Source organism: Odontomachus brunneus, unplaced genomic scaffold (assembly GCF_010583005.1).
Source record: "Odontomachus brunneus isolate Ranch 3 - 2012 unplaced genomic scaffold, Obru_v1 Obru_scaffold_017, whole genome shotgun sequence".
In the NCBI taxonomy this organism is placed as follows: Eukaryota; Metazoa; Arthropoda; class Insecta; order Hymenoptera; family Formicidae; genus Odontomachus; species Odontomachus brunneus.
In genome coordinates this window covers 695472-716710 of record NW_022639467.1, presented here as the reverse complement: position 1 = coordinate 716710, position 21239 = coordinate 695472, and the positions used below count along the sequence as shown (strand labels likewise).

Genomic DNA, 21239 nt, shown 5'->3' with positions numbered 1-21239 from the left:
CCGTTATTAGAAGGACAATATTGCGCAATATATGTAAAATGAAATAAGACAAATTACAAAAGATCTGTTTTAGAGATAGTAAATATATATTTATGTATATATATATATATATATTTATCACAAACTGTGTGATCACGCGTATTTTTATTTACAATACTTAAAAATATACTGAAAATAAACTCTCTTGATTGGTACTTTTGGCACAGGTTCGTTAGATAACGGTTCTTGTACATAGGAGTATGCTAGAAACGTCGCGATACGAATAAATGTATACGAGTTACGTATTACGATTTGTCCCTTGGGATACTCGAAAGAGACGTGTGCGAGATATTCAGTTTTCCCTGAACGCGTTAACCGTTCCAACTTTTGCAAACACTCCACAGATGTTACCTATAAAAAAACGAATGTACAATCTGCTGATAGTGCGATTTGAACATTCGTAACGCGTAATTCACACTATAGTGTACGTCACTATATGTCGTCACAGTGATATATTGACTCTATGTCGAGTGATACCCGACTCGTATCTAAAGTATCGATTAAAATTACTCTGTAAGATACTCTAAAATATATACTAATTTCTTCATCGATAACGCGGATTTCGAGTTCTTTCTTTTCTTTTTCTAATCCAACTTTAAGTATCGCGCGGGAAAGAAATCGTTTAACTTCAACGTTACTAAAAAATCTCTAGATAAATATTGACGTTTGGGATTCGCGTCTGCGACCGAGAAGGAAATGCAAACCCTGTTATCCATTAAATTAAAGGTTCTCAAACAACGCGTAATTTTTCGTAATTAATTAACAACTAATGTGGGATATACTTCGATAGCACATTTTTTATCCCAATTCTAATGAAACTATTAGCTTCATTCATCGCAGCGCGGGAAATTGCGCGGATTCGCAAGCTCGTATTGAGTGTTTATTCATTTGGTGGTATGGCGTGCCCAGGTCGTTCGTTGCACTTCGCTCATCAGTTCGCTGCGCGAAGGCAATCGAGCGCTTGTCGTGCGAGAAGGCGGTGGACCCGAAGTTCGTAGGATGGTCGCTAGATTTTTTGGATTCTGCATGGCATTCTTGCTGTCCTGTGCACTTTGAGCCATTGAACTTTGCTTTGTATTTGTTTTCTTGGACATACTATTATCCAAGCGTTTACTTAGCGGCGGAGGATCCAGGACTATTGGAGGTATATCGTCTTGATTCAAGCGTTCTTGCTTAATTTTATCGGCTAACATATGAGTTACATTCCTGTCGTTGGTGCACGGCAAAGGTTTTATGAAAGCGGGATGCTGCGCATCCATACTGTCTGTCCCAAGTAAGTTGTCGAGTTTGTGAGTTAAAACTGGCGATGAAGTAAAGCTGTTCGCTTGAGAGACCCGTAGAGACGCAGAACTTGGAGAGAGCTGAGCTGAATTCTGAAAAGTTTAGAAAAATTGCGTTAAAATAAATGTAGTATGATGATAAATGTAGCTGGTAACATAGCAACAATATATTTAAATATGTCGTATTAAATATAATTAAAACCTCTTTCTTCTGAATAATAAAATTAAAGATTCCAATAAATTTAAGAAAATTTAAGACACGTTTTTGAAAGATTAAAATAAAAATATCACACTTTCCAATAACTATTGTTATCAAAATTATTATAATTTTTGGTTGTTTATATTTGTAATTGTTTATATTTGTATTATATTAGTATGTATTATATTATATTATGTATTGTATTATAGTATGTATTGTATTATATTAGCTTTCTAAAGCGAGGTTCTAAAGGGAAAAGGGATAAGGGCTTATTAAGAGTCAAACACACAGGTTAAATAGTCTAATATTAACTAACTAATTAATACTAAAAAACTGTTAATGTTTATCCTCAGGATGTGTGAGAAAAAAATGTTATTATTTAATAACAAAAAAGAGATTACTTACCGATGGTCCACTAGGAGGTAGAAGCAAACTAGGACCCATCGCATACGGCGATGGTGTATTATAGGGTGATCTCTGGGGCTGGAACGGACTTATGTTATGTAGTCTTTCTAGCAGTTGTGTTTGAAACTGCAGTTGATCAGCAGAGGTATTATTGCTTTGAATGCTCATGCCACCGAGACTCCCGGAATAAAGCGATTCTGCAGGATACGAGCAGTATGGAAAAGTCGGTGGGTCTAGTTCCCATGGTGAGCTCTGGCCTCCGGTTCGTTGACACTATTCAAAAAGGTACATTTTTAAGATTTTTAAATTTACATATTTCAGAAAATACAAATTCTAAAACATCATAGTTTATTCATGTGTGTGTGTGTGTGTGTGTGTGTGTATGTGTGTGTTCTTACCTTCTTTATAATTCTCGAATATTTAAATACTTTAGAACTGAGTATCTTTCAACCATTGATCGCTTATATGTCGACAGATTTTAGTAATAAGTAGCAGTATTACCTAGCATTTGTTGGCAGCTTGTACTCCAATATCCCGTGCGAAGACCTGTTAGACAACACCGTCATATTGGTGCTTAATTGTTATTAGATTAGTCGTTTAATTCTTAGCATGAAATTCATCTCTTGCTATCAAATCTCTCTCTATGCAAATGTATAAGTAATTAAGTCGTAAAGATATGTGAAATGCATTACGTCAGATCACTCGCATTCAATATGCAATTTTCGCCCACCGTTAATCTAATCGATGTTAGTACGAGTTTCTCTCTCGGCAATCTTTTCGATTCGTGATTTCTGCGCCCTAAGTATCGGAACGCAATTAGCCGCGCGTAAGATCTGAACAGTCGAGCATCTTTTCGCCGTTGACGTTCCGTCGGTTCCAAATGAAAACACATAAACATAGTACGTGCATCGCGCGCAAGTATCAGAGTATAAAAAAGTGTTTTATACGAAGATACGCAATAATAGCATCGGTGTGTAGCAGCTGTAAAACAGAAAGTGTGTATAAAACGTTTTATTATAAAGTTAAAAAAGGAGATGTCGGTACAAAAGACGTTAACGGTATTAGAAAAAAAAAAATAGAAGAAAAGTACAAGATGCATTGTTAAACGTTAATTGAGATGCAACGCTGTCGGTCAGTCGGTGCTTCGGCTCCAAACTCCAGAGCACTCGTGTCATGGAATTCGGTAGAGCGTTACCTGGCCGAGGCTCGATAAGTCGGAAGCCGTTGCGTTTTGTTGCATGGATGCGGACGTTGGTATTTGCGATTGTGAAGTGACGTGACCACCGGAAACACGCTCCTGTTCCCTTAGGTGGCTCACCAGTGCACTTATGTGTTCTAGCAATTCCTTATTTTGCACTAGAAGTTGGTGTGTTCTCGCCTGTGAACGAAGAACGATTAACGATCAATATTCTGAAAGGAAACTTCAGTGCTAAATTTTACTTATTGAAAATATTACGACAACGGTCAACCGTGAAACCTAATTCTTATGCATATTTTGCCTTTTATTATAGATCACATATCTTCTTTATATCTTGACACGCACAATACACGATCTTATTCGAAAATTGCGAGATCAAAAACAACTAAAATAGTAAGAATATATCTAGTAGATGTGATTTTCATGTACAATATTTATTATGTAAATCATTCTGCCTTCGTTACTTCGAAAGACTTTGTATTCAGCCTTGAGATTTACTTTGATAAACTCACTTCGTTTCTAAGATAAATCGCGCGCACAGCCAACTGTTCGCGGTACTACGAAATATTTGTGTTCTCTGGTAATTGATTCACTTATTTATACCTGAGCTTCGACGCGCGCTGCCGTTTCCGCCGCTAACTGATCCTGAAGAAGTCGCGCATGGGCAACGGCGGCTCTGGTTTGTTGACTCTGTTGCTCCAAACGTTCACGTAGGAGTTGTATCTCGTGTTTCAAGGCTGTTAATTCGCCTCCCACCAATAAACCTCCGCACTCGGAGGTCACCGTGCCCTGTAAAAAAATTTTCATATCTCTAAATTATATGTATATAGAAAAATAAAACAAAATATAACATATATATATATAACTATAAATAAATTGAAAGTCTGACAATGTAAGCACGATTACGTGGATGTAAAAATCGCTCCTGAAGTCGCTTTGAGTCTAACAGTATCGTCGTAATGAGTTCTCGTCGCCAAATAAAGCGCGAAAAATTAGGCACTTTAGAATTTACAATGTGTACCGATAAAATATTTGATTAAACATTTTTTTATCGTAACATATAATGTCCTGTTACCAAGATTTAAAAAATTACAACAATATTTATACACCATTTATTTCTATTTTTCTCGAAAATATATTTTTTATCTAAATATGCATATTATATTAATAATAATTTTATACATTTATTAATATCAATAATAATATATACACGTTTAAAATAAATAATAATCTATGAAGATCTCTTACCGATGGCGACTGTCTGATTGGTGAGGTAGAGGTTGTTGTGGCCGGTCCATCGTGTGATCGAAGTAAACAGGTAACGGATGTTTGTTCGGGAACCGAATCTTCAGTATCTCCTAATAGTGATATGTCTGGAACACAAAAAAAACATGATAGAAACGATAAATATTAGGAGAAGTAAAAATAGAGGAGAGACAGAGAGAGCGAGAAAGAGAGTGAATACTTGTGTGCATTTAATTATCCGTTTCTTCAAGATCTTGTGACCAGCGATCGCGTGAAGCTTCCGTGAGTTTTGATACTAAGATACAGTCAAAGAAAATACTACGTGTTCTAAACATTCGATCGAAATGTAGAAGATATTCACCTTTATGTACCGGTGACGGCGAAGGCTGAGATTGCTCATTAGGAATTTCGTCTTGGTCCTCGTAAACATCACCGTAATTTTCACCGTGATTCTCCCCGTCTTTGTCTCCTCGATCGCGATCCTCCGTAGTGTTGTTTATACTTAACTTATGGCACACTTCGAAAGCTTGCCCAACTGTTCTGACCACCCTCATCGCTTGACTCTAATCGAATTAAATCGGCCTTTAATTTATCTCTCCGCAGATCCCACCATATCGTGTCTAAGTTCGCGATTGCACATACGTGCAATATCAAATATTTTATTACGATAAAAATACTATACGTTATTATAAGTCACAGGCAACGTATAACTAATGCTACATATGAAATCAGCGAGCTTCCAACATCGATAGTTTTTCAATCACTCAACCGCGCGTGTTTGTTATCCGTTAAACGTGAAAAAAATACTTTCCCCGAGTTAAAAAAAAAAAAAATAGCAACTCATAAACTTTCGCTGAATGAATTCTCGGTAAAATGCGCGCGAAGGGAAGCTCGTGCGCGAACGGTCGCGCCTTTTACCTCGAGCTCATCGAGATCGTCGTTTTCCTCCTCGAAGGGATTCTCGTCGAAGCTGAGGTCGACGCTGTTTTGTGTGTGCAACAGCTTCAGCCGCGGCAATGGCTTGCGCATTTTCAAGGAGTTGAAAGTTTCTGGTTCCTTGAAGGAGAGCTTCTTACGCGGCCGGGGTGTTGTTTCGTAGCCCAAGGGGATGCTACCAGGGCCGGGGCTCGCTGGCACTGGAAGCTCAGTCGAAGCCATCGCCGACTTCGACGAATTCCTGAGCATGGCTTTACAAATCCCCTTTCGTATTCGCTCGAAACTTTCACGGTGTGTCAGTGTGTCTACCGTCTTCGCAATCACGGATGCTGTCATCCATCGTGACCTCACGGACTACACGTTTCCTTTTGGCGCTTTAGACAAGCCGTCATTTCATGGCACAAAAGCAAAACCGTTCCTCTGTCTCGATTGTCCCTTTAATTTTATTTCGGCTCGTCGGCCTCATAAGAGAACGCACACTCGTGTGAGATTTTACACCCAGCGATTCGCAACGGACGCGTATGAAACGTTAATGATAGCTTCTTTATTTAAATCTGAAATAAAGACCTTAATGAAGTGAACATCTTAAACATTACGTATGTAATAAAATGTCCAGTTTTAGCCGTCCATTAGGAAGCGCGTGGGAACGTCACAATATGCGAAAGGTACGCGCGTATATCTGACGTGCGAATAATATTAAACGTAAACGTTTACAAACGTCCAAAATGCATTATCTCTGACGTCGACCGCTGCAACGGTCGTCTCGTGCAATAACACGACGCATCGACATTGACAATTCCTGGTAGATAATCGTGACGCACACATCGCACAGAACATTCGGAGAAATACACGTCTACGCTTTCGCGAGTAAGAAACGTTTCATCCGCGCGGACCTCTTCCCGGGCATTTATTTATTCGGAATATACGCGAGAACAATTTTTGTGATATAGCGTGAGTTCAAAGATTCCTTGTTGGCACGTACGAGATCTGTCTGCACGGCGTTTTCAATTATAAATAGTCGCCCTGTGTGAATTCAATCTGGCAAATTCCCCGCTAAATCGTGCGTAATTTAGAGACTGTTGCGGACTCGCATCGCTTCCGCGAAGAGTCGCACATCACGTGGTGCATCTATCACTTTTAATTACAGAACAATCGGCTGCACCGCAAAAGACTGTCCGTGAAATAACTCCGAGCACTCAAGAGCTAGATGATACCAGATTTCGGTAAGTCGAAAAACTCTAAAAAAAAAAATAATCTACATAATGAAGAGAAGTTTTAGATACACGGTGCAAATAAAAGAGAAATTATTTGTTACGTTGGTCTCACAATTAGATAGTCTCTTAACACCGCGTAGTAATTTATATTTCTTTGGCAGCAACGATTAGCCAAGGCTGAATATTGCAAGACATTATTAGATATAAATCTCTTTCTTATTCTGCAATGTAGCACACTACACCACAATCGCTCTTGTCTGCTCGATCACTCAAAGTATTAATTTGCGCCGAGCATCAATTAAACATCCGAGTTGTCGTGTCTTGACGATGACGTTACTTTATCAACGATTCCTTCCGCGTGATGCGTTGTGTCCGAAGATATCTCTCTCTCTTCCTCTCTCTCTCTCTCTCCCATTTCGTATCTCTTGCCGCGCACAAATCTTTTACCGAGTGCTGTCACGTTACGACCGTCCTGTATCTCGTAAACGAGCGATTCTATTTTCATTCGCTCATCACTCCGTTCCGATTACATCTCTCCGCCTCAGCCGATCGTGCGATCACTGAACCACGCGGTCTTCAATCCCCGTAGACGAGTCACATATCGTTCGCACTGGATCACTCGCCCGCAGGAGCGTGCATGCGGCTTTGTACGCGCGAGACCGTTCGCGTTTCGCGTCGTCGCGCCGAGCTCATATCGAGAATATCGATACGAAGAATGAAGGAAACGATCGAAAAGGTGGAGAAGGGAGGGAGGGGTATGCGAAGAGGGAAGACAGCGCGAGCGTGTGTATAAGTTTTCGTAAACGAGAACGCGGGAGCCGAAGTTAACCGTACGGCTTCCTACCGTGGTTTCTTGGCGGCAGCGTGCAGAAGCGGCTGCACGCCGCGCCGAACTACGCGCTTCGCTGGATTTTTCCTCCGGTTTATTTATAAGCGCATTAATATTCTCGCTCTCGGCCCGCTCAATGGCACTTCTCCATCTCCCTTCTTCTTTTTTCTTCTTCTTTCTTTCTCTGATCTGGATGGTCTAAACTCGACTCTCATTTACAGCGTGCCCCGCATAATTTATCTCTTTTTCTTACGGATCTCTCTTGGTGTGTTGACAGTTTGCTCGCTTCGTTAGATATTTTCAATAGCTCGGAATGGTTTAAGGAAGAGTGACAGGCAGCTATTTGGTTGATTCACTGAGCAACGCTTTTTTCACCGGAGTAGTAAATTGAAAGAGCCTGCGGATAAGTAGTAAACGGAGCTTACTTTTTCAGCGTTTTACATTTCTGTTTGGACGTCTCTAGTCAACAACAAGAAATTATATTGAGTATATAATAGTTGAATGAGATTCTGTGGCGTCTGAAATGTTCACGGAGCAAGTGGTGAATTTAGAATATCAGATGCACGGGCTGGGAGAGAATGCGGAAAGCTCGAAATTCGCTCGGAACACCATTGTACAGCACGGCACAGTGGATACGTCATTTAACGGTCGGCCGCACCGGATTCCTATGTCCCTCGACCAATAAATTATGTAGAGTTGCGCGTCGAGAATTTTTCTATGAAAAATTATAGGACAAGTTGTATGCACAAGTTGCATTACACACAGTTACACATAGTTCTCGAATATAGTTTACGTATCGTCCACATGACAAACATGAATAAAAAAGAAATTTCTAGACGTAGCGTGCACAAATTTTTGATAAAATTCTGCAAACTTGTATCATTTCTGAAATCGAATTACAATATTCACGCAAAAGAAGTGACAGCAAATAGATATTTTAAGACGGAACAGTCTCTCGAAGGCAAACAATTACGAAGTCCTAATTTTATACAGCAGATAATGCGAGAAAAAGAAGTTCCGTCTATTAAACGTGCAAATGTGTGTCGTGAATTTATATAAAATTGATGTAAACAATGTAGAGTAATGTAGGGCAATGTAGGGCAGTCAGCGGAGAGGGGAGGGGAGAGAGAGAGAGAGAAAAAGAACTAGTAAAAGTTTTTTGGAAGTTTTGCCTGATACCGCAAGTTTAAAACTTCAGCCGACGCGGATATTTCTGGTATCCTAGATATATCGTCTCTTGTAGTCGCCGGCTATTTCTGGATTCACCCAGATTTTGAAAGCAACCGGAATCCCCAAATAATCAACAAAGGAAACAAACTAAAATCTCTACGTACGCCGGTAAATCGCTCGCCATGATCGTCTAAAAGCGTGGCGTTACGTAAAAATGTCTGGAACACATAACAGGTGAACTACATTTTTTTTCAATTTTCTTCTAGCATGCAGTGTCTTTTGTATGTGTGTGCGTGTATGAATATGGGCGATTTCTTTTAAACAATATCATACTAGCGTACGTCAGCTACGCAACATTATGGAAAAGTTTTGGAACCGTTTTCTTAATATACGTCACACTGAAAGCACTGCGCGCGCGCGCGCCAATGGATACAAACTGAAACGGTGGGCTGCGAGGGATCTACCGCGAACTCTCTTTTCTTTCTTTTCCCCCGAAGACAGATTTCCCGATCTGAGCAGAGCTGCGAGACGCTCTCAACGGTCGCCGATGTCGCGGAAGATCGCGCCGGCCTATACGGACTATTTTAATAACTCGGTGCCAAACGGTACAGCCGCGCTACTGCAAATACACGACAAAACGATGGTCCCTCTGTCCCGCTTCGTGCCCGTCGCAACTTCACCGGGCCATCCCTCCACCCACGAAAAGGCGAAAATACACTCTCACTTTGACAGGGATGCAGCGGCGCACGTCTCCCCACCCTCCCCCAACCCTCCGTGGCCCGTCGCGTCTCCATAACGGAGGAAAGACGGAGAGCGGGAGAGGCCAAGGAGTCCACGTTTATTTATAGGTTTACAATAACGTAAGTTGATAAAGCGCCAGGCGACGGACGACGCGGACTGCGTGAATTGTCGCGGCACGTACGCACGTGCGCGACGTAATTTTACGCCGCTGGTATCGCGCGCGAAACGGGCACCGCACACCAGCGGGCTTTTTCTACCATAAGAATACAACAAATATCAATTTTTAAGTCCTAACTTAACTGACATTTTCGTGTGCTCGATGTGGGAAGCTCGGAGATATCAAGAGACGTACAAACGTATCGATGAAATTGTTACTACTGCACAAGGCGGACAAAGAAGTTGCAGCTCACCTTTTTGCTAGATTTGAAGACATTACACTTAAAGGTATTGCTACTCCCGTCGCGAGCGATGTAACTAAATATTTTCAAGTCGTGGCTATCGTGCGAGACATAAAATATCCTGAAACGTATACAAATTTGGTTTAAAAATTGTTCTCTGGAATGTCGGCATTGCATGTTATTTTTTGTAATAAACACAAATACGGTGTGCAAGTTGTTTGTAAAAAGGATGATTGGCAAATCAATCAGACTGAAGTATACACAATGACCAAAAATTAACTAGAAATAAAATGTTACCTCACCTATAAATTGGATGGTGCATCAGGTATATTTTATTCTCGTCCATCCATTGCTGCTGCCTCTTCTGTGAAAACGGTTAACGAAATGCGAGTCATTACTTCAAGTATATTGTCAGCGGCTATTGGCTGTTACTACTATCTGATGTTGTATGTATAGAATCGAGAATACATGGCGCCCAATGTGTATCAGTGCAGATATAACGTGGCGCTAGTCCAAAATCATTTCTCGTTATAAATTGCAACCGTTACGAAATGCGCGTCATCGGGCATTCGCGATTTTTCCGCTGACATACAAGAAAGCCATTAGTTCCTTTTGCTATGAAGACATTTTGCGGATATTTTTTGCGCCTTCCAAATATTCGATAAAAATTTTCTCATTTCAAATTTTGTTTACAAGAATTAGACTAATACAGTAAATCTTCCACCCAAAAAAAGAAAACAGCCATATATATAGAACCCATTTCATATTATTGTAACTTCACACAAAATAAAAATTAGCTGAGTGATATCATTTATAAAAAAAAATCTTTTCTAAGAATACAGTAAATTAATTCCTAATAAACGTGGAAAATGCTAAATATTTTCTCTATTGGAATGATATCTATATTAAAATTAAAATCAGCGTTAACGTTCCACTGTACTCTTACTTCATCTCTTTCTTAAATTATGTAATATATCGCAGAATCTAGCAGAGTCAACGCGCGTATCCGTTTATGCAGAGAATTAGCTTATCTTCTCAAGAATAAACGCTTTCAAGCTAATTATGAATTAATATAATGAATGAATATTAAAATATATACACAATGCTAAAAAAAGGAAATACCTTCTTTTTCCGTAGAGTCACCTTTAGTCCATCCACTGAGACTTCCAGCGTCACTTTCTTCTTCTTGACCCCTTTGGCCTTAAACTCATACTGTAATGAAATAGATCCGATTTAGTTGAAGAGAGATACTCATATGATGCTCTAGCTTTCCAACTAGGCTAATTAGCCGTTACGTGTACTCACGCGGATTTTTCGCATCGCCGCCACGATCTCCACTCGGCTAGTCGGTCGAGGAACCTCCATCGAACCAATAAACTGAAACAGAAATGTAGCAATATTAGTTTGCACATCTTGATAAATTAATAGATCTAATCGGCTATTCGACTCACTTCTTTTAATGACTCGAGCGAATTTTATTAATTTAATTCTCTTGATATTTCTAATTGTCTCAGTGTTGTTAGATTTACTTTTTTAAATTCTTAGAAAAAAGTGGCGTAATTTTTTTTCCACAATCAAATTTCAATAGCTTTTGAATAAAATATCAGAGGCTATAAAATTCTCAACGAACGACGTTGTGGAGCGAAATGTTCCCGGCTTGGATTTGACATAAATATATATTTAAGTCGTCATAATCCCACGGCGGAATATTACGATCTGACGATCTGTATTTAGAATTCCCCCATTGAAGCGATGGTCTGGCCACGTGTTCGGATGATTCGACGCACACGTGGTGTTCTCCCACACAATCGTTTACGGCAGGCAAAGAATAGTTTCTTCATAAATTTGCGATCGATAACTGCGACGGCTTAACGGAGAATGAATTGGCAAGGAATATTTGTATAGCTAAAAAATCTCGTCGTTCCGAAATATCGAAAGTTAAGCCACTTCGAAGATTCGATTGTAAAGATCAATCTCGGTTTCCTGATAGCTGAAATTACACTTTAAAAAAATCACATGTTACATAAATGTTTATCCTGTCGCATCGCGATGCTGCAATTATAATTAAACGATTTTATGGACGAATAAATATGTGGAATTACGTGCGGCAGTTTTCCAGACCGATCTTACAGAATACGTAAAAAAATTCATTTTACGGACTTGAGGGAATTAATTTACAAAGTAACGTGCTGAGATGTGGTAACTTTGGCCGCTGCATAAACGCTGTCCCCTTTTCCCGGCCGTTCGCACCATTTACTTTCCTCTGCTCCTGTCGTCGCTAAAATTATTGTAGCTTTACTAGGACGAAAAATCGTTTCCACGAAGCGGAAAAACCGGAGCGATCATGTACGCTCCTTGAATTAAACTCATTGTCGATCACAGCACAAAATAGAAGAGATTAAGTCGCTTCTCAGATGATATAAATATCTGAAAGACCTCGTAAGGTTCTTGAGATTGTTTCAAATTAACTAAATTCATTTATATTTATGTCTATTATCATGAAAATAAAAGTTATTCGGAACGTTACGATTCTAAACCGTCTCATGAAAAAAAATTGTTGCGTTTACTTCCGTACAAATAAAAATATACAGAACTCCAATAATGCTTTCCATTTCCGACCAGGATATGACTTATAAGAAATGATAAGATGATGAAGGGAATAATGATAAGATTGTTGGTTTTGAGAAAGATCAGTAACTCAGTTACACCAAATGCAACGGTAATAATGCATATATGCATTCAATTACGCATTGAATGTACCGCGCATATTATCGTTGTACTTAAGGGGATTGGAGAGTCAGATTGCCTGAAAATCATACTTGTTCTTTCACAATTTTTTATGACAAACTGAATAAATATGCGAAAGTGTTATTTTGATGTGTATTTATACAACATATTAAGAGAAGAAAAATATAACTTTTATGATCAAATACTCAATATAAGTGTATGGTACATGCAGTTAAAATATATTTCGTTTTTCTTTTCAAGGTCGTCATTTTGCAGTAATATCTTGATTCTGGCTGAATTTTAGGTAGAAAATTTCTGTAAACTTGTCGTTATCGTGTAAACCATTGACAAACTCGTGAAAATATTTAATTTTAAAATATTAATTTTTTAAGAACTAAAAATTTAATAATATTCCATTAAGATATTTGCAATTTTGTTAACTTTTACTCAATTTCTATTATAGTGGTTCACACGATAACGGCAAATTTACGGAAATTTTCTACCTAAAATTGAGCTTAATTGAACTACTGAGAGTCAAGATATTACTGCAAAATGACGGCCTTGAAAAGAAAAACGAAATATATTTGAACTGCATGTACCATACACTTATATGGAGTATTTGATCATCAAAATTATATTTTTCTTTTCGTATAAATACATATCAAAATAACACTTTCGTATATTCATTCAGTTTGTCATAAAAAAATTGTGAAAGAACAAGCACGATTTTCAGGCAATCTGACCCTCCAGTTCCCTTAACGTGGCTGAATTGCTGATATCTATAAAAATTGATAGTTATGATAGAAAGATATATAGATACAAGCCGAAATATTTCCTGGATGGAAATGAAAGGCATCATACATACACATTAAAGTCCTGTGTACGAATAGTCTGCGACAGTCTGTTAAATTTGATTCCTGAGACGTTTTTCTAGGAATGCCGAATCAAGGAAATATCGCTGACGCTTCTACGAATTGAGAAAGCAAGAAGTAACTGCCTCGAGAGAGACGTCCAAAGGACGTCTTTTGCACCCGCCATGTCGTGTGTTCGAGTTCCTGCGTAAGCAGGAAACGTCAACGACGTCGTGGTATAAACCGAATGTGTATCCCACATCGCGCGGGGGCTTTGCGCGCCGCGCAATTTACAGGCGCCAACAAACGTGTAGCGCACAAAAGCCTCAACCTTTCTCAGGAGAAGTACCACCGAAATAAACACGTGCACGATACGATGACGTCACACAACGCACCGGTGGCCGTTGCATCGGTACAGAAATAAGCCGGTATCGCTGTCGCGGTCGTGATTGTTGCACCATCGACGACGTCCAAATATCGTTACTTCGAATCCGCTCTCGCGGCGGGTCATATCGAATTCTTCGAATCGATTTCGCCACGAACGGGGAACGCCGTTACTACATTGTCTCTCGGCGAGATGTCCCGTTTTTTTTTCTGTCTTTTTGCGTCAGCCACTAAGCCGTTTGTTCCCACCGGCCGACTATAGTTTACATCTCGCGATTTAGTTCTGTTGCGAAAAGATCGTTACAGGCTTTTATTGCCAATCGTGAGAAATGGTTTACAAATGCTAGAGATACACTTCCTCTAGCTGTACACCACTCCGGCGTTCGCTCACGAAAGTATACGCCGGGTTGAAAATTCTTCACGAATTCTTCGCACGTGTCGCAAGAGCGAGAGCACCGATACAAAATTTTGTTAGATATACAAAATTCAATATATACAACATTCTCTTTGCCCACTTAAATAGTTTCAGAGAGAATATGCTGAACGTTAAACGTCGCATCAATGTTAATTCCCGTCGACTTAAACGCCAAATAATGGCTGGCATATGCTACATTTCATCCCAAAATAGACAGTTACACTTCGAATGTTGCTAAGAGATAAATGTAGTTTGCAAAGTTATTTCGATACTACATATGTCAACTTTAATAATACGTAAACGCACAAAACGTGGCACAGTTTCCACTACGTTACTATACTACTATACTACGATATTATTCGTATTACAATAATCTGGAGTACATTTGAAATATTCGAACACAATCTCGATAACTTAACGCTATGACGGTATTCTTTTGAACAAGCATTTTCATACTCTCGAAGGGAAACACAAAAAATACTAAAAATCCTAAAATAGCGCGAAGTGTATACAAGTTATTCAAATGTATCTTGGTGTTCAAACTTATCCACCCCTTATCTATTACGTCAGTGCACCGTAATACAATAGCGTTATTCTTCAACGAAATATGGAGAAGGTGCGAAGCTCTTTTTTAACGCGCCATATTAAGACAGATGCTTCCGTTCACATCGACCGTTAGAAGAACGAAGCACAGTTTATAGTCGACATACATTTTCTTCTGACGCGAGACACTATTGACCGTTAGTGTTACTATTTTCTGAAAGACTTGCACGTAGTGCACGAACAACCATGAGGTCTTTTAATCAAGAATTAGCGTCACGATTAATCACCACCAAAGTAATTTGATGGTATTACAGGGCGAGATATTAGTGGATTCTCTTCGAGTGCGGTCGACAAGATTTACGTAAATTCGGGCGTCAAATCGCTCATTGAATTAATGATAAAACGTCCCGCAATCCCTTTCCCCAATCTCAGAATAATAATCCTCGCAAATTCTCTCTCTCTCGAAACTTTTTATAAAAATCCACTCATATAAATTCGGAAAGACAGGAAAACTCAAGTTTTAACTTTGTTATACAAACATAAATTATACAAGCTCTGTAGATCAAATCTATAAAATGACTAATACGGACATATAGAGCCAAGTTACAGTTATTACGTGTTTAATAAAATATAATAAAATACACATTAATAGACGTTTCGATTGGATGTGGTCCTCTTCAGTAAGTGGTATAAAGTCAAGTAAAGTCCATGCAATTCGTCAAAGCTAGTGTTGTTATGTTCACGCAAATCCCTTACATCGGCACTCTAATTAATCACATCAGTGTTCGCCGACAAAGATGTAGAAAAAAGAGAGAGTTTCACAGACCCAACAGTTTATGTGTGGACACATTGCGACAAACAATTTGCACGACGAATGAAGCGATAGAGTGCCGATGTAAGGAATTTGCGCCGTGAACATAACAACATTAGCTTTGACGAATTAAGCCCATTCTACAATTGCGTGAACGTGGATGTAAGTGGTTGTAAGTGATTACGACAACCAATCAGAGTAAAGTAATCAGTGAATAAAACATTCGGATTGGTTGACTCTTACGTTCACGACTACGCTTACGCAATTGTAGAATGGGCTTTACATGGACTTTACTTGACTTTATACCACTTACTGAAGAGGACCACAGCCAATGGTCGAAACGTCTATTAATATGTATTTTATTAAATTTTATTAAACACGTAACAACTGTAACTTGGCTCTATATGTCCGTATTAGTCAAGTTTTAACGTTTGTGTGTTTCATTTGTAAAACGCGCGTACTAAAAAAGGTGGAAGATGTACAAATAAAAGGCTGGAATGTGCGTATACTTTAGACCGGAAAGCGTGTAACATCCGCGGAAAATCGAGAAAAAGGAATCGGAAGCGGAGATAGGCGTATGTGTGCTTATGGACCGGGGAAGATAAGAGATCACTCCAGATTACCTTGGCGTGGAACACGATTCCACGGTGGAACGCCTCCTCGCTGTGCAGCGGTATTCGCGTGTCGTACTCGTCATTATGTACGAGGTTGTATTGCTTCTTAGAGGGCATGCTGAGCCCAGCTGCATTCGACTATGCTCGTCCAGCCTGGCTGCAATTACAGCAAATGACCCATTAACATTTCCACGTGCAGATAAATATTCTCGTAAAAGAACCATTTATTCGCCCATAACAGAGAAAGTACAAAAACTTCAATTTCAAGAAACTTGAACGTGCACACGTATAACTACATAAATAACAAGTTTTTAATTGAACTCAAAACGGACTTTTCACTTTCAAAGAATTCCGATCGGGATAGCTTAGTAACAAAATGAAATATCAGCGGAGCGTTAGAAGTGTTTTGACATTTCGTATGATTTCTCGCGGCATTACGAGGTACTTGGATCTTCGCTCTCGCTGACACTTTAATCTCTATGAATCATTTCCATAAATATTAGTTTTCCATAAATATCAGTAATTAACTGAGATTTAACTAAACCCCCGATTCTCATAATTCTGTGTGTAAATGGAGGCAGAGAGAATTGCTTAAATCGCAGTCAACTTTTAGACCGACGTTTATATGTTATTTTGGAAGTAGAAAACTTCCAAAATAACAAAATGGCTATGTTATTTTGGAAGTGGAGAAAGATATATTTAAATCAATAAATTGTCGCGATCGTTTCTTCGTAAAAAAAGAAAAAAGAATTGAAATGTTTTTACAGGAGGGCTATCAATTTCAATTTTTATGGGAAATAATTCTCAGTCGGCAATGAAAATAAATAAGTTGAAATAGTGTGCGCGCGATGTGTATCCGCACTCTTGTCGCGTTAGAGATTACACTGTGTGTATAGACTTTTCCTGCCACACAGAAACTCGCGAGTACTGATTTTCTATCGCGAACTCAACTTACTATTTCATTCGCGGAACTATAACCCAGACGACATAAATTGTAACAGTGACTTGATTTACACAACTTCATGTTGCCCTGCGTTAAAGCGCGTGTATTGAATTAGAAAGTTTTTATCAAGACGAAATATTCTACAGTTTCTGCAAAATAATATATAAAAATATATATATAAAAAAAAAATATATATATATATTTTTTTTTATATATATATTTACATACATACGACATATATATATATATATATATATATATATATATATATATATAAACATCTAACGTAATTATGGCAAATTCTTTTCACTGGGCCATTCTTTCTTTTCTTTTCCTTAACGCAGACTATTTTACGACAGCAAAACGTAATGCTGTGTACATTTTAAAATTGAAATTATAGCAAAATCCCCTCAACTACTTCTAGATATTCGTTCACGTCATATGTACGTTACGCACTTCAAAGAAACAATGCGACTTAAACGAGGAGAAAGAATTTTAACAAAGAAGAACGTAAAAACGAATGTGGAAGAACGTGATATGCAAAAACAAATATTTTCTAATATTTTAAAACGTATACTAGCAACATTAAATGAATATACATTCGTGAAATTATTATATTGTTTGAATATATCAATAATCTTTGCGTGTATATATGTATATACACATACACACAAAGTGCATAGTTTAATTTTTTTCATAATGTTGACAATTATATATCATCAATACTATAAGAAATTAACTAATAAAAAGACTGCATCAACGTGTAGAGAAACCTTCCTTTGCTTATTTTCTCATAGAGTTGAGGACAATAAGTTAAATGTAGTTGACCGTAGCAAAAACAGACAAAAAAATCAATATTATCACGAATAACCATAAACCATACATTTATCGTTGATAGACATTCCGACATTTTAGACTTGAATCTCTTTTTCTTGATACACGCGCAATTGTCGGATAAGAGTTACGCGATGCCAATGGCGTAAATTCCGCACTTCAGTGCACCTTATTCAGAAAACACGAATCTCGCGATACCAAGAAGACTGCGACCGATTCCCCATGTCCGCTGCAAGACGCAGCTCCGAGATGCATCATCGAAGGATGCCCCTTTGTGCACGCGCACCTGAGTTAGGTGACGTTCACACCGGTGCAATGCGTCAAACAAAGAAAACCGCCGACATGCGCTCACATTTACGGATACGCAGCTGCAATAAATGCGCAACATAACACGTGCAGTGCATACATATAAAGAGTATCGTATCGGATCATCTGTTTACAACGTGCGTCACAATCTGAGATTTTGTATTCGAGAATGCATCTGTTGTGCAAATTACGAAAAGAATCTTGTGAGACGTTTTTCACTTGAGAATAGATTCTTAACGTGTCTATATATTATAAAATTAGATGCAAATCTCCGTAAAACTAAACTCGTCACGAGTGCATTCTAAGTATTTTCGGTTTTCGCTTAGATTATTAATTCTTCGCGTAAAATCATATTTTCTTGGAACACAACTACCATAATTTTGTTGAGAATCGATATTTTTGGACACATTTTGTTCCAGAGATATAGAGAAATTTCGGCTATTAGATGGTAGCACAAGATCAAAATCTGCAGATTTGCGCTATTTTGAAATTTGCCCAGATTCTGCGAAAGTTGATGAGGAATCGAATATTCGTCCGGGTTTCACAGACCCAACATTACATGCGAAGGGTTAAGATTCTTATAACCATAAGACTCAACAAAGCTTGCTAACTAAAATAAAGATTCACAATGCAACTTATTACATCAATGTGATATGCATACGAAATCAGTGAACTGCCAATTATCCAAAAATCTTTGAAGTTTGATGTTGATCGAGCCATCGTATCGTGATCACAGACCGCACTTAATTCGCGACCCTTGCGACATTTTGAGATTACGAATCGAACAAAAATCGAAAATCCCGCTACGGGAACCACGTGCTATTTCACCGTGGACTCGGTGGGCCCGAACGACATTTTCCATTGAAAAGGTATCCTTTTGATCGACGCCGACACGATCGATGACTCACGCACAGTGCTAGCCACGAAAAAAGAGACAGGTCCTTTTACCTGAAAGCTGATTGGACGATCGTTGATCGGCGTTGGTTCTCATTAACCGCGGTGATGCGTTTCTTCAGCGAGCAACGGCCGGATGACGGTCTTTGCACGGGGATCGATCGCACTTGTGAACGCAGCTTTATCGAGGCGGCAGGCCGGTCAGGCGAGAGGGGTACACGCGCGCTCGCGCACGCATTCGGGTTTCGCTGTAATAAAGGCGGCGAGGAACCACCGACGACGAGCCATACCACGTACACATGCACACAGGCTTGTCGTTCACTCGCTCGCTCTCGCGGGTAGGTAGGTAGGTAGATGGGCAGGCAGGCAGGCGGGCAGGCAGGCAGGCAGTCAGCAGCCCTCTCTCTCTTTCTTTCTCTTCTTAGAAACAGATGACAGAGCGACTCGGTCACCGTAACTCACTGGACGCTCCGTGTCCTACGGGAGTACACAGGATAACTTACTCTAGGTGAAACCAATGCCACTGAACTGTGTATCACTGCGATCACTCGGCTCGGATTCGTTACTACGCGATTTACCGTCGACGTGCCGACGAGCCCGACGAAGTAACCGAGAGCCACTCGTGCTGCGCGCGATCAGTGGACGAGACAACGCGAGGGTTTCGTTCGCCAAGAGAAAGATGGAGAAAGAGAGCAAAGGAGAGAGAGAGAGAGAAAGAGAGGGCAGAAGGAAGAGAAGAGAATGAGCGGGAAGCGGGCAAAAGAGGGCTCGCGAGAAAGAAAGAGAGAAGCCACGGACGCGGCGAGACAATATTTATACTGACATAGCACGACGCGCGTTCGCGACGTCACCTCGAGCGGCGCACAGCGTGTCTCGCGCGCACTTGTGCTATCCCCGCTCGATTCCATGGAGTCGATAGACCGCAACACGCGCGCGCTACCGCTCCTTACGTTTTCATGTTGCGTCGCCGAGTCTCCCGAGAGAGCGTCCCGCTGCCGTCGCAACTCTCGCGCAAGATGAAAACACCTAAGCGTGAACGCGAGGGTGCGCGTCGAGATGGCTTGAACACGGCGGCTCCGTGCGCGCGAGCGTACCCGCGTAAGTACCCTGAGGAGACGACACGAGAGGATGCATCCCCACCGCGAACCTTACCGGCATTGCACTGAAAACCGTATAGCCAGTCTGTATATAGCCGGCTGTGTAGCGCGCGCGCTACCTTAGAGTAGCGAGTGAGCGAACGCCGAGCACGGTCGACAACGTCAACCGACCCGACCGTGCCCGTGGCAAGGTCACGCGACCGATACTTTGGAAAGTTTAATATTGTTTACATGCGAGACGCCGCATATGCGTGACACAGCAGCACTAATTTGTCGGTTTACTGAAACGGAGCAGATGAATATCAATAATACACGAAATCGTTTTTTTTTCGCGGGTTAAAGTATACACTTGACATTCGAATCTCTAAAGTTTTATATATCTGAAGATATAAAAATCTCAAGGACATTGCGAGAGACATGGAAACGTCTCTCTCTCTCGTAAATTTTCTTTGAACGAATTTATGTAGTTATTGTTCTTGGATTATACGACCGAAGGATATGGTCAGCTTTGGATATTCTACCTCTAACGCACTCTGTGACTTCGTCGGCTTCTTTTAACGTACAGCCTGTAGAGCGCGAGATTCGTCTTGTATCTGGATATACTTATTTAACCTCTAAATCAAATCAAGTTCTGAGCAATTGCGCGATTAACACCGCATGTACATGTATATAATATTCAATGATGTTTCATCTGTGTATTATAGAAACGATCATTACATGTTATTGTAATTTAAAATTACTAACTTAAGCATGCTCTGTTCCTCACAATACAATAAAGACGAGGACAAAATACTTATCATGAATTTGGTTTTGTCGAAAGGGTCGAAAGGACGCCATTATGAGACATGCATTGTCTTTAGATCAACACAAAAGTCGTCGAAAAGTTCGAATACAGAACGTATCAGATAATTTGTATTAGATTCTTTTTTATTGTTATGAATACCTTTCGTTCTGGATTAGGGCACCGTTGTGATCTTTTCTTTTTTCCTCCATTCTCTCCCTCGATTCAAGTACGTGCTTACATCGCGCGGATTTTCGTCTTAAAATAAATAAGCATGAAATAAAAATAATGCTAAGTAGACTCAAAACCGAAACATCGAATCAACACACTGTTGGTTGACAAGTTGGGCCAATGGCGTTGTTGATTTTTTTTATGATGGTCGCGT

At 39.7% G+C, this 21239-nt stretch overlaps 1 protein-coding gene across 11 annotated transcripts; it reads right to left on the bottom strand.

Annotated features, from left to right (window-relative positions):
- Window positions 1–63: 63 nt before the first annotated feature.
- LOC116841673 (carboxyl-terminal PDZ ligand of neuronal nitric oxide synthase protein) lies at window positions 64–21180 on the bottom strand. 11 transcript variants are annotated; one of them, XM_032809904.1, is made up of 13 exons: window positions 21017–21180; window positions 19031–19453; window positions 16009–16156; window positions 10960–11031; window positions 10777–10866; window positions 9957–10018; window positions 9667–9775; window positions 4728–4929; window positions 4370–4494; window positions 3725–3910; window positions 3119–3301; window positions 1924–2196; window positions 64–1412 (listed from the first exon to the last, which is right to left on the bottom strand). In XM_032809904.1, the coding sequence occupies exons 3-13, from the start codon at window positions 16114–16116 to the stop codon at window positions 924–926; spliced, it is 1899 nt and encodes a 632-aa protein (XP_032665795.1). In that variant the 5' UTR covers window positions 16117–16156; window positions 19031–19453; window positions 21017–21180; the 3' UTR covers window positions 64–923. The 11 variants fall into 11 exon arrangements, with proteins under 11 accessions (XP_032665795.1, XP_032665798.1, XP_032665797.1 ...); XM_032809907.1 differs by lacking the exon at window positions 21017–21180 and adding an exon at window positions 20129–20146; XM_032809906.1 differs by lacking the exon at window positions 21017–21180 and adding an exon at window positions 19927–20122.
- Window positions 21181–21239: the final 59 nt, after the last annotated feature.

Coding starts and splice junctions, on each gene's coding strand:
- LOC116841673 (XM_032809904.1), bottom strand. CDS start 16,116: ATGCCCTCTAAGAAGCAATACAACCTCGTACATAATGACGAGTACGAC. Junction 10,867..10,959: donor CGGCGATGCGAAAAATCCGC/GTGAGTACACGT, acceptor ATTTCATTACAG/TATGAGTTTAAGGCCAAAGG. Junction 3,302..3,724: donor CAGCGCGCGTCGAAGCTCAG/GTATAAATAAGT, acceptor CTTCGTTCACAG/GCGAGAACACACCAACTTCT.